The 13586-nt window shown below is 45.3% G+C and overlaps 1 protein-coding gene across 4 annotated transcripts in view; it reads left to right on the top strand.

The window, feature by feature from the left end:
• The window catches only part of LPIN2 (lipin 2), a 92696-nt gene extending 80772 nt beyond the window's left edge, over window positions 1–11924 (top strand). For 3 of the 4 annotated variants that reach the window (XM_079784443.1, XM_079784444.1, XM_079784442.1), the window contains exons 11-20: window positions 716–785; window positions 1548–1637; window positions 2326–2408; window positions 3635–3779; window positions 4627–4775; window positions 5309–5395; window positions 6318–6470; window positions 7088–7202; window positions 7869–7972; window positions 8279–9879. In XM_079784443.1, coding sequence (XP_079640569.1) covers window positions 716–785; window positions 1548–1637; window positions 2326–2408; window positions 3635–3779; window positions 4627–4775; window positions 5309–5395; window positions 6318–6470; window positions 7088–7202; window positions 7869–7972; window positions 8279–8423 — 1141 coding nt within the window. In that variant the 3' untranslated portion in view covers window positions 8424–9879. Of the gene's footprint in view, window positions 1–715; window positions 786–1547; window positions 1638–2325; window positions 2409–3634; window positions 3780–4626; window positions 4776–5308; window positions 5396–6317; window positions 6471–7087; window positions 7203–7868; window positions 7973–8278; window positions 9880–11812 lie in introns of those variants that run through there. The other variant, XR_013814212.1, reaches the window with a different exon arrangement.
• Window positions 11925–13586: the final 1662 nt, after the last annotated feature.

The raw sequence follows: 13586 nt of genomic DNA, 5'->3' as shown, positions 1-13586 counted from the left end.
TTTAGAGAAAGTGGGAGGGAGGGAGGGAGGGAGGGGGGGAGAGAGAGAGAGAGAGAGAGAGAGAGAGAGAGAGAGAGAGAGAGAGAGAGAGAGAGAGAGACATCAATGTGAGAGAGACAGGTTGATTGGTTACCACCTCATGTGCCCTGACCGGGGCCAGGGATTGAACCTGCAAAGCAGGTAAGTGCCCTTGACTGGGAATCGAACCCAAGACCCTTTGGTGCACATGCTGATGCTCTAACCATTGAGAAATACCGGCCAGGGCTTCAGCTTCATGTTTAAGTGGAGTATTAAAATGTTATTTTTGGTAGATTTTATTGATTCTCTGTTCAGAGAAGTTTCACCTGACAAAAACACTTAGCTGACAATCTTTTTACTGAAAAGAAGAAGTAATTTTGTTACTTCTCCTCTTTTTTTTTTAATATATTTTTATTGATTTCAGATAGGAAGAAAGAAGGAGAGAGAGATAGAAACATCAATGATGAGAGAGAATCACTGATAGGCTGCCTCCTGCACGCCCCCTACTGGATATTCAGCCCACAACCTGGGCATGTGGCCTGACCAGGAATTGAACAGTGGTCTCCTGGTTCATATTTAACTCTCAACCACCGAACCATGCCAGCTGGGTTCGCCTCTTTTCTTTATCTCTCTTTACCCCCTTCTCTTTCACTCCTCATTCTGTGTAATGGTTTTACAGAATTTTTATTTCTTACAGTTACTATAACTGGGCTTTGGCCGCTCCAATGATCCTTAGCTTGCAAGTATTCCAGAAGAGTTTGCCTAAGGTGCGTTGGTCTGCTGTTTGTTGTCTTTTCAAAAGTATCTACAGCATATAGTATTTAGAAAATTCCATATGTACATATTTCTAAACTGGGTACTTTTCAAAGTTTTATTTAATATTATAAAAGATCCAAAGAGTTCTGTGTGCCTACTCAAATGATCTCATGTCCAAAATCTAGGAAGTTATCTAAGCTGGCACATCATTGTCATTTTTACTAGGTATACCATTTTCTGATTGTGTTTAAAAGTTCAGAGATTTTTCTAATAGTTAAACATAGAATGAATGAAAAAAAGGTCCTCTCATTAATATTGAAAGAAGCAGCAAGAAGAGGGTGATGTAGCTGCCAAAAGCATGACATCAGTACGATTGGGTCAAATTGTGGTTAATAAATTTACGTGAAACCTGAGGTTGCTTTGAATCTGTCCTGCAAGAAGACATCATCGGCCTAATTGGTCCATAGCTCAGTAGAGCCTCATTTTCCAAGGGTAGAGATGTGAGAGCACGCACCTGCCAGCTCCTGAGGAGGCTGTTCCTCTGTGGCCTGAAATCACTTGGTCTCATACCACGTAACTGCCATGAAGCCAGGTTGCCATGGAGAGGACACTGTCCATCTTTCTGATGTTAGAAACTCGGGAGCAGTTTCAGCGATGTGGAGATTGTTGCTCAGACTTCGTGATAAGGCACTTCCTGCACGCTAGTGGTAGGAAGTGGTTGGATGCTTCGTGACTGACAGATTGCTAGACTAACCCAAGTCGATTGTTTCCAGGCCACAGTCGAGTCCTGGGTCAAAGATAAGATGCCAAAGAAATCTGGTCGCTGGTGGTTTTGGCGTAAGAGAGAAAGCATGACCAAACAGGTAACCAGCCTGGAGGTATCCTTTCCATAAGCTGAAAAGAAGTGAATCTTTGATTTTTTCAACAAAACTTTGTCAAGCACAATAAAGCCCATTTGGGGTATTAAATTTACAATAATAGTCACCATTTTTGAACCGTTGCTATGTGCAGGTACTATGCTAGGTGTTTTACATATGTTACCCCTCACCTTTACTATAGCCCAAAAGTATAAATGTTTGAGTTCACATGTGTATAGGTAAGGAAAGTGGGCACAAAGAGGTGAAATTCCTTGACTGGGAAGGGACAGAGCTAGGGTTTGACCTTGAGTTCGGCTTTAATGCCTGTGCTCTTTCCACTTCGCTGCATTACCTTCTAGTCAGAGCGAGAGCTTGTTGCCCTCCTACACAGGAAGCGGCGGCATAGGTCCCTTCTGTTCTGCGATCCCAGTGTCTCTGCTGTGGACCACTTGTACTATATTTTGTGACTTGAAATGGTGCTCTTTTAAAATTTTTCTTCTGGCTTTATAGTGACAGCTTCTGTCTCAGGTTTCTGTCCTTTGGCTCAAACTAAAGGAGGTCTGTTTTCTTGAGCATTTTTAAGTTGTGGATTCAGAAAGTAGTTTTGCTCATTCTTGGCAAGGACTGCTGATGAATTTTTGTTTGTCGGTAGAGAGAAAAGCTGCACTTGACCGTTATTATCTTGCTTTTTTAGCTGCCAGAGGCCAAGGAAGGGAAATCCGAGATGCCACCCACCAGTGACCTGCCATCAAGCACAAAGGAGTCAGCCAGTAGCAGGTGGGGACACCCTGTCTTTCTTCCAGGCTCACAGCATTTGGGCCACCCCTGCTTTGGTTATTGCATTCAGATTGATTTGGGCGATTTTGTTTCATTTTTAGTTAGAAACATCTTTCTCCTATGGACATAGGTGAATAAGTGGCTTGTTCGTGCCACTCAGCTAGCAAATGATAACTTCTGCTTTTCTAAAAATACTCGCTTTAGCCCTGGCTGGGTAGCTCAGTTGGTTGGAGTGTTGTTCTGTACACGAGAAGGTGGCAGGTTTGATTCCCAGTCAGGGGTTGGCGGTGTGTACAGAAGGCGGCCAGTTGATGTTTCTCTCTCACAGCAGTGTTTCTTTCTCTTACTCTCTCTCTCCCTATCTCCCTCCTTTTCCTTCTCCTTTCCTCTCTCTAAAATCAGTGATCATATCCTTGAGCAAGAATTTAAACTACATATATATTATTCAGTTAGGAAACTAAGTAGCTCATCACTGCTTCCCAAATACCTTGCTCCTCCATCCTGGAGCCATGGAATCGGATGCCTATGAAATAAACGTAGGCCTTTGGGAAGGAGGAATATTGAGGAGTCCTAAGATGGGCTGTCCCTGGTGCCTCTGCTCCCTGGTTTCCTGTCAGGCACAAAAGGGAGATATAAAAGAGAATCTCAGAGATTGTGGCTCTCTTTCATTTCTTGGAAGAAGTAGCACCCCTTTGGACATTCACATTGGCTTGCCCTTACAGGAAGTGCCACCATATAACCCATTCTTCTTTCTGCCATCGGTATACTTTCCCCAGTCAGCTTCTTTCTTATTCTGCTTCCTAACTCAGTAGTCTGTGTGACCGTATACTCTTACTCTTTACCCCCTTCTGTTAAACAGTATGTAAGAAATCTTACTTGTTAGTTTTTTAAATTAACATAAGGAAGTATATTTTCTTTTATTTGTACCTTTTGAAATGTACGTCTCTACTTTTACAAGTAGCATTCACTGGTCACAGCAAAAATGCCCAGTGATAGCTAGAAAGTAACCTCTGGCCAATCATGAGAGGGAGGAGGAAGGTGGCCTTATCACTTCATGAAATGAATATGCAGGTATGGAAGCAGGATGTGGGGGAGTGGCAGAGGGAAAAACTGTTTCCATTTCTAGAATAGATTTAGGATCTCTTCCTTCTTTTGATCCTAAATGAAACGCTCTTACCAATAAAACAGTCCGCTGTCTCTTTAGTAACTGAGTTGATGTTCAATAGGCCAGCAGAGGGTGACTCATCCAGTGACGAGGGGTCACAGGAGCTTCACGAATCAGTCAAAATGGACCCCATCCCCACGGAGCCCCTGAGCCACAGCAGCACCACCTCATATAAGAAGTCTCTCCGCCTCTCCTCAGACCAGATCGTGAGTAGTGTGTAATCCATGTGAATCTAGTCGGATTATCTTAGTAACTGTTCAAGTTGACCTCCTTCCTCTTCTGTCCATTTGATCACAAGCCTCACACACACAACACTGTGTGTTTATATAGATGCTTACATATAAATGCTCACATAAATGTCCACCTCCAGGGACCGCCAGGATCACCTGGGGAACCTGAGATGTAGCTTCCTCCACCACCCCTGACTCTCCTACTTCAGTGTCTGGGAGTGAGCTGAGAAATCTGTATTTTTAACTTGTTTCCCCATGAATCTTAAACAGCTCTCTCATCATTGGGTCACCCACTGTCTCGAGAGCCACAACAACAGAGAAATAATGTTTTCCTATTTAGACACAATTTCCCCTTTCCTGTTTGTTTTTACTCCCTGCTTTTCACCTGTTTTCAGTGTGAAATGGTTTTGCTGTGCTCCCAGTCTTAGGTATGGAGAAGGAGCAAAGAGGTGATTTTTTGTTTGGGAGATTAGAAGTCTCTTGGAATCCCAAGCACTGTTCAGGCAGTGGCCCCCTAAGCCCAGCTCATTGAGTGAGCCATCCTGTTTTGTAAACGTAGACTCTGTGCCAAACTGTTTTCAGCTGATTTTTTTAAATACTCAGTTATCTTGTTAATGTATTCCTTCCCATTTTTATGTATTCATACACATATATGTTTATTTATACATTTTGGAGATTAGGTTCCTTTTCACTTAACATTGTATCTTAGGCAATCTTTCAGTGACTACAAATTATTGGAAAATGTGACTTTTTGATGTGTGTAATTCCATCAGTTTTTAAAATTCTGCCTCTGGTTTTCTTCATTCGTCTACTTTTATAAAAGGCAAAACTGAAGCTCCAAGATGGTCCAAATGATGTCGTGTTTAGTATTACAACCCAGTATCAAGGTACCTGCCGCTGTGCAGGGACCATTTACTTGTGGAACTGGAATGACAAGATCATCATTTCCGATATAGATGGAACAATAACCAAGTAAGCAGGAGCTTCGTGCGGGCTGGCAGGGACAGGAGCGCAGGTCAGGCAGTGTGCAGTGGGCCGGAGCGGGGGGCAGGTTTCCTCAGCAAGCACCCAGCTCTCAGTCATCATCAGGAGGGTTTTTAAACTGTATACATGGAGACATCCTGAATGCAGTCCACACATGGATGGAGGGGATGGGTGGAGCCATACAAATGTAATGTCGAAAATAACTCTTGGGAATATTTAGTTATTTAGTGTCTAAATTTTGGCATAAAAACACCTGAGAAGCTATTGAGATTAAGAAAGAGAAAAAGGTGTATAGTTGTAAATTTTCTCTGAAAACGAACAGCTGGCTCTCATGTCTGATTCTGTTTTCAGAAGCTCCTCAGTGGTGTATTTGCAGGAGACTGCCTCACTGTAAATTGCCTTGTCAGTTTTCTTGCCCCTCTACCCAGTGCTTTTCGGCAGCTGGTATATAACTAAAAAGGAAAACACTTGGCTTTTATATGCTTGATTCCCAGTACCTTTTCCTGCTTTTACCCTCTTAGGTCTGATGCTTTGGGACAGATTCTTCCACAGCTGGGTAAAGACTGGACTCACCAGGGTATTGCAAAGCTCTACCATGCCATCAACGAGTAGGTCTCCTGTCCCACCTGCTAATGTGATCTAGAATTTTGCTTTAAGAACTATTGAAAAATAGTGTACATGGAAATCACGTGTGTTCATGACCCAGCTATGCCCACTCTTCTTCCGCACTCCTTTCCTGTAGCCTCACACAAAGGAAAGTGCAGCCAACATCTATCATCTCATTCTCACAACGCTGTGAATTTTAGGCACTATCTATATTTATACTTACAGCTATAATTGGGTTTTTAGCTGTAATGTAACGAGCCGATTTTCAGTTTTGGTTTATTAATTGGGTACTTGGCTACTTTTACATTGGGTATTTCTTTGAGGAGGTCATGCATGCATGCACGGGGGCAACATTTCACTCCTGGGGTCTTCTATGCCAGTGCAGCAGAGAACAAACAGTGCCATGGCCATCATGGGACCCTGATACATATGAGTTAAATTAACTTGAAAAATTACAATCTTAAACATTAGTTGAGGATGCCCTAATATGAAAATTATGTCAGTCACCAAGGTATAATTTTGTTCCTTGGCTTATATAATGGCTTGCCTTCTGCAAATTGTCTTTATAAATAAGATATTTTGTGTCTTTCATTTATAGCAGGTCATTTAAAGATAGTCTAAGATTTTTGTTCTGTAATCTGCCTTTCATTGGACTAGATGATGAATGTACATCAGTACTTGTAAATTTAGCATAATCCCTGGTTGCATATACTAGTACCTTTATTTCCCCCCCCCCCCCCATGGTGTTTTCCATGGAAAGGTGAAATCTTTATAATCGTATTTTCCTGTTAAATTCAATAATTTGATTTTCACAATAAGTGGGAGGATCTCTACTTGGATCTTTTACAAGAAAAGTGCTTCTCCCCCCCACCCCCCACCTTTACCCAAACCACAATGGGCTAAATAAGACATATTCTCTTTCAGGAATGGCTACAAGTTTCTGTACTGCTCTGCTCGTGCCATTGGCATGGCTGACATGACCCGTGGCTACCTGCACTGGGTCAACGACAAGGGCACGATCTTGCCCCGGGGCCCTCTGATGCTTTCCCCCAGCAGCTTGTTCTCTGCCTTCCACAGGTAACTCCCAGCAGGCAGCCCCTCTGAGTGTGTGGGAGGGGGTGCTGGGGCCTGAATGGACTGTGTGAAGATGGGTGTCAGGCTCGTTGAAAGGGATTGTATCTCTTTCAGAGCTTGTCATAGTTCTTTGGCTTCCCAATAGCATTCTTTTTTAAAATATATTTTTATTGATTTTAGAGAAAGAGGAAGGGAGAGGGAGAGAGAGAAACATTGATTGGCTGCCTCCTGTATGCGACCCTACCTGGAATCAAACCCGAAACTTAGGTATGTGCCCTGACCTGGAATCAAACCAGTGACCTATTGGTGCACGGGACAGTGCTTAACCACTGAGCCACACCATCCAGGGCTCTCCCATAGCATTCTAAGTCACAGCTCGCCTGGTCTATATCAAGCATGGACAAGGAAAGTCAAGTTATAGGAGTGGCCATTTTCTCTTTCCCCAAACCCCATCCAATTTTCTTAGTTACCAGGTTGACTGGCAGAGAAGAAAAAAGAAACCCGTTAAAAAGGATTTTTTAAAAATGGGTGGTCGTGCACACTAAAATTTTTCAGTACCATACACCAGGAAATACTGCCATTTTGAATTTGGTGACTTTATTTGAATTTTTCCCCCCTAGGGAAGTGATAGAAAAGAAACCAGAGAAATTCAAAATTGAGTGTCTAAATGATATCAAGAATCTGTTTGCCCCAACTAAGCAGCCCTTTTATGCTGCCTTCGGAAACCGTCCAAATGTAAGTGTCCCCTTGGGGCTGCCCATTCTGATGTGGTGGGTAATACTGAGGGGAGTATACTTTCAGGGTGTTAGCTGTGTCATAATTCTCAAATGAATTGTATAGGCAAAATGCATGTCTCTTCTGTTAAATAGGTTTTCACTTTATTCCAAATTCTTAGAGTAATCGGGGAGATCCTGGAAGTGGAGATCTGCCCCAGAATTTGGTGTATGATGAAGGGCACTTTCTCTTTGTTTCTGTGGCTTCACTTCCCATTTCCTCAGGCGGTTAAGCCTTGTCCTTAGACCCACCCCAGAACCGTGGCATGAGTGCTCATCTTAACTGACACTTTCCTGCCTCCACTCAGGGGCCCTCAGATCCCTCGGGCCTGCAGAAGGGGCTGCTTCCTGGCCGCTGATGGGCAGGGGGCTCCTCTTGCTCCAGGGCCCCTGGCGTCTCCTTGGCGCGCACGTTTTCTGAATGCCCCAGCACCCTCTGGGTTTGGCTCCACTTTTTGTTTGGATTTGTCTAAAGCTCAGTTTCAGTGGCAAAGCTACGTGGTGCCCAGTTCTGCATGTTTTCCGTAGACGGTCTTTTGTTTGTGCAATTCTGGCTCACAAGGAACTGGAGAAGCAGTGCCTAATTTCTTCTCCCTATAATCATCCTCCTTGATGTTTTCTTCTTCAGGACGTTTACGCTTACATACAAGTTGGAGTTCCAGACTGCAGAATATTCACTGTGAACCCCAAGGGTGAATTAATACAAGAAAGGACCAAAGGAAACAAGTCATCGTAAGTGTGTTCCCATTTCTCAGCCTCGCGCCCTGCAGCCAGGGTGACAGACAGATACTAAGGATCGGGCCTCACTCAAAGTATCAGAATTACCACTGCCTTTGAAGGCTTTCCTCATGGCCTGGGTATTTTCCCCTCTATTTGTGGGATTGCCGATTTTCTTTGTGCCCAGGGAAAGGATGGAGACCTGTCTCGGATCCTACCCATCTGAGGAACCTGAATAACTAGCTTTACAGCCTGTAGTATTGTGCTCTTAGATCAGCTTCACAGTAAGAGTCTGTGCTTTTCTTCTCCAACCCTTTCCAGGTATCACAGACTGAGTGAGCTCGTGGAGCATGTGTTCCCACTACTCAACAAGGAACAGAATTCTGCCTTTCCATGCCCAGAGTTCAGCTCCTTCTGCTACTGGCGGGACCCAATCCCCAAAGTGGACCTGGACGACCTGGCCTGAGGCGGCCCCTCTGGGAGGTCCTCAGTCTCTCGCCTTGCAGCTAGGGAAGGTGACCGGCACTTCTGCTGGACAGAGGACACTGGGATCCCCTCTCAGCCACAGGTGTGGGGCAAGACCTATGCTGACAGCTAGGCACCAGCAGGGACAAGGAGAGGTTGTGGAGCAGGAACTGCCCTCTCCTTCACCTCCTGGGCTTGGCAGGGTTACAGCTCAGTGCCCCAGCAGAATTGAGGGCAGCTCGGACCTGAGGTCGAAGACCTAGGCTCCTGTCACTGGTCGGTTCTCACGCACACTCTGTGTCAGGTTGTGTGCTGGGTGCTCCTTTAATTGCATAATTTAAAAAGAAGCTAAATAAGAGTGGACCAAAATATTGCACAAAGTAAAGTGTTATAATTTCCACTGGGCAGTTGAAAGTGTTACTCTGTAAAACCAGGGCTTTATTAAGGGGCTCTGGGTCCACCAAACTGCTTCAGGTCCCATTAATGATGTTGGCTCAAACCGCTTGCTCATGTTTCTTCTGTGGGTTCCTCCTTCCCTGCTACACTGAAACGAGACGGCTGCTGGGGCCACTCATCCCACCCCACAGATATGGGCTCCTGGGGAGGAAAAGCCACCTTTTCATCTGTGACTGCTCCATGATGTGAGCCTAGCAAGAAGAAACAGTTTTGCAAGATACATTTTATGTCTGTAAGAATAGGAATAATCGTGAGTGTTGGTTAAGCAGCAAAGAACAGCTCTGTTTTCAGGGAGGCCTTGGAAATGCAGATCTGCACTTACTATGGCTCCTGGGAAGGGTCCTTCTCTCCGTCCCGCCTGCCCCTCAGTTTCTCAGCCTGGTTGAAATGAGCTCAGGTCAGAGTCCAAGCAGACAGCACCGGGGAAGACTTCTGTCCTGTAAGCTGAGAGCTGAGAGCCTGGAGAGGTCAGGTTGGGTGTTGACAATCAACTCAGTACTAAAATCAACAGAACTATTGGAGAGGAAGCTTTCAGGGGACCAAAAATGACCACACAGCCCTCTTGGTGAGAAAGCAGTGAGCCGAGTTCCAGAGCAGAGTGGGAACTGCAGGTCCAGGCACCACCCCGCTCAGGATGGTTTCCATTTCCACCTGTGCTTGTATTGGGGGGCTCTCCTTGTTTTTGTTTACTCCACCCAAAATAATGCTGATGTATAGATGGAGAAATGGGGGTGGTTATTTTTCCAGATTGGAGAGTTGAAAGTCCCTGATGTAGCTCAGCCATTTTTCCGAGTGCATTTGGATGCAGAGACAATGGTGAAGGCCCTTGAATGCGGTTCTCAGTGGCATTGCCTGGAGGCACATGTTCCCAGAGGGGAAACAGCACACACTTCCTCCAGTGCAAACTTTCCTGCCTTCAGTAGGTCAAGGTCTAATTGTTTAATGAGTTTCTTTATGTACAGTAAGTAGGGAAACTAGGTAATGCTTTTATGAAGTTCTTCCCAGTTAGTGAATTAAATTCCTGATAGAGTGGCCATTACTTGATCTCATAGATGCCGTCAGTGTGTCCTCGACTGTGTTTGCTTTAGAACTTTATGTGCTTGACCTGAGCCTCTGCTATGTGCAGTATGAAATATCTTAATATATATCTTTTGTAGAGAGTTTTTGACTAGACAGTTTCTCTCTCTGGACACATGGGCCTATCTAGAAGGTTCACCATAGGAACCCAGGTCTCCCAGTTCTGTGTTGAGGGTGGCTGATCCCTTTGTCCGAGTGTCCGTAAGCACTAGACTGTCATTTCCTTGCTGTAGACTGATCCAGTGGGTACATACACTAATTAACATACCTTTTTCCTTATTTAAAGGAGTCCCTCTTGCTGAAAAGTAGATGATTGCTATTACTATAGTGTGGTAAAAGTATTAAGTTTGTGCTGAAAACCCATTGCCATTTGGTACAAATGACGTGTATTCTTTCTGTGAAAGAGAGATGCCCTCGAGTGTGTTTGTACACAGACCCTTACGATGGTGAGTGAATGAAGAAGCATTAGCCTCGCGCTGCTTTCGGTGACGGATGGTATCACGGGGAGATTGCAGGCAGATCGGGCTCTTTTAAGTCATTCTCTCAGTTGCTTCACTGGCGAAACAGCCATGGCCCCTTCCCTCTTTCCAGCTCAACCTGACTTTAGTATCTGCGTTGATGTCCGTGTGGTGAAGCTCGTGCGGCTGTGGCATCGGCATCTGCATCTGCATCTTCCCAGGCGTTAGGAAGTGCACGTGTGGGCCCACAGCATGCCTGTGTAGCTCTGTGTGTGTCCTCTGTTTGCTGTGCTTAACACATCTGCATAGTTTTCAACTGGAAAAAGAAAAAACTTACTACTGTGATGTCCTAACATGAAAGCTGCTAACGGTCACAGGGAGGAAGCTGGTCAATGACTGGAAGGACTTGTGCCCCAAAGACCGCGCACGGCCCTTCCAGTGTGCGCTTCCGGGTGCAGCCAAGACCGTTCAAAGATGGGCAGGAAGTCAACTCTTCCTCTTCTGCAACTTGGTGAAAACAGACTTTTCCAGGGAATTTTAACAACTTTTGAGATCATCATGCTTACTCTAGGAAACCTTGTTTACCCGTTTTAGAGCATGCTGGGTATAATGTAACTAGTTAAAAATTGAGTTTTTGTTTCAAGTAAGTGCTCTTTCCAGATGAAAACTATGTTTTTGGTTTGAAGGTAAGAAGGGAGGGGGAAACTTTGTTCTTTTAATTTAATAATTACATTCTGATGAAGTATTTGATTTTTAGACAGCAGTGCCACTAATAAGTTTTAAGTTGTCAGAAATTGTAAGCATCAGTCCAGTACTCTTAGTTATGGCAAAGACCATTGTCGTAAGATAAATGGTTCCTATTTTGGTGCAGTGTTTGATGTTCAAAACAAAATGTTACAACAATAAACAAACGTAAACTGAATGCGTTGGACTCTTTCCTTCAGAGGACATTTAAACCATCTTCTCTGTACTCTTGCCAGAAATTGTTAATTTCCATAAATTAGCATTTTGATCTTTGCTGACACTTAAATTTGTCTACAGAAAGGACTTCTTTTTGGTGCTTATTTTTATAAAACCTGACTCCAAAAGTGAGGCTACACCCTCAGGAACTAACCTCTTGCTTTGTAGGTTCTGCCAGGGAATGATTCACTCATCCATATGTGATTTCTGGTGTGTGCTCACTGGAATCCTCGAAGCTGTGTTTCCATTCCACCCCTCAGTCCTTCAGGGTTCCCCTGAGAGTCCCGCTCACAGGATCCCACCTTCCATTAAACCTTCCTCAGGGTGAATACCCATTAGCAATCCTGACGTTTTCATCGGCTTAGGAGAGTCCGAGTGAACTTGGATCAAAAGCCACATCCCACGTGTTATTTAAATGAGCATCTTTTTATCCCTTCAGATCGCTGGGCCCTGCCAGAGGCAGCATGTGCTGGACATGTTGAATCCCAAAAAGTCCTCCTTGAGAGTGTGCCTTCGAGTGTGGAAAGCGCTCATTTCGTGCTGCTTTGCCGCGCCATGATGGTTGGGTGAGAGGTCAGGGGAAAGGGAACTAGGGCTGGGGGTGGGGGTGAGGGTGGGGTGGGGGTTGTTCTTTGGGGAGAGAAAGGAAGAGCTCAGACTGGGAGGTTGATTATAAAGGGAATGGGTTCCAGCTCTTCAGGGAGGAGCAGCCTGGGTCCCGGCCCTGCTCTCGGGAGGCCTGTCTCACTGCAGCTTCCTTCTGCTGCACCCGCACCCCTTAGAGCAAGCATGTCAAACTCAGAAAATCCAGCTGGCACACACGCATGCTTTTGCCCTCTCTCCCTTTCACGTGTCTGTCCCGCCAGCCACGAGTTTGACATGCTTGCCTTAGAGTTTGCGTGTATCCTTCCTTTTCCTTCCCTTTGATAGGACAGTGCAGGGAAGACGCGTATGTATGTTTAGGATGTGGATATATGCAAAGCCATGTTTCAAATATACAAGCATGGACTTGGTGTGTCTCTGATCACAAATACCTCTATCCTTTCAAACTACAAATCAATTGTGGAAAACAGTTGGAGAGATGATAGCGTCACTGAGAACGCTAGATTAATGTGCTAACATGGAAATAATTTCAAGTGCGATTTACATTGATTTGCATTCTTCATTGCTGGGGTCATTTTGTTGTTTGCAGTCATTTAACTTTGGCCGTTCATGTGGAGAGAGACCGTCTCGTCCTGTCTCTGCTTAGCTTAGGAAGTGCTCTGCCCTTTTCTCAGCAGCAGCTCCTTTATTTCGCAAGTTGTAACCCTGCGCTGCTTGGCCCTGGGCTTGGTTCCTGTGTCGCACTCGCAGGCACAGGGCTGCTGCTTTCTAGGAAGGGGCTGCCCACAGCTCCTGCAGCCTCCAGCTCAGTGACCGTGTGTTTTCTCTTGGTCCTTCCCTCTTGAAAGATTGTCTCCTGAATGGACCGTGACTCGCCTTTCCTCCGACTTAATCCCGAGTGAACGCAGGACCTGCTGTAGTTAGACTTAGTGTACTTTGCTCACCGTGGACACACAGAACCGAAATTTTTTTTTTCCCAGTAAATGAGTTGGAATGCACTGAGCGAGGGGGACCAAGTATTACTTGGTGCTCTAGAGAACCATCTGTGGTCCCTGTCTTTCTGACTATTGTGCACTTACTCCCTTTGGCACTGAGTTAAGGTGTTTACAAGGGGTGTGAGGGAGAGAGGGCAAAAGCATGCATGCGTGCCAAGTGGATTTTCCTGAAAATGCTTTATGGCACTGGGGTTTTTTCCATGAGTCATTTCTAGGAAGCCATTGATACTCTGGCAGCCACCGTTAGCCAGTTCCCCAGTTGGAGAAATGGGGTGAGAATGCCACTCTCCCCCACCCTCCTGGACAGAGAGACCCAGACTTACTTTAAAATACTGAAACAGCAAACCTTCAGGCTCCTGGCCACTCCTCCCTTGCCTGGGGTGGGGTGAGAAAGAAGGCTCCTCTCAGCGGCCAGTGGCCACCCTGTGATCTCACTGGCAAGCAGTCTTGGAATTTTTACAGTTGTTACAGCATAACAGCATCTGGTGGCTCGATTCAGTCCAAGGAAACTTGTCTGTGGTCCACGCTTTCCCTGAGGTGCTAGGGGATGTGCCTCCCCCAGTGGCACTTGATTGACCAACCTAATGAGCAGAGACCACCTGGAGCAGGGTCTGG

The sequence above is a fragment of the Cnephaeus nilssonii genome (genome assembly GCF_951640355.1).
Source record: "Cnephaeus nilssonii genome assembly, chromosome: 11".
Taxonomy (NCBI): domain Eukaryota; kingdom Metazoa; phylum Chordata; class Mammalia; order Chiroptera; family Vespertilionidae; genus Cnephaeus; species Cnephaeus nilssonii.
Note: the sequence above shows the minus strand (reverse complement) of the source record. Positions and strands in the feature narration are given on the sequence as shown.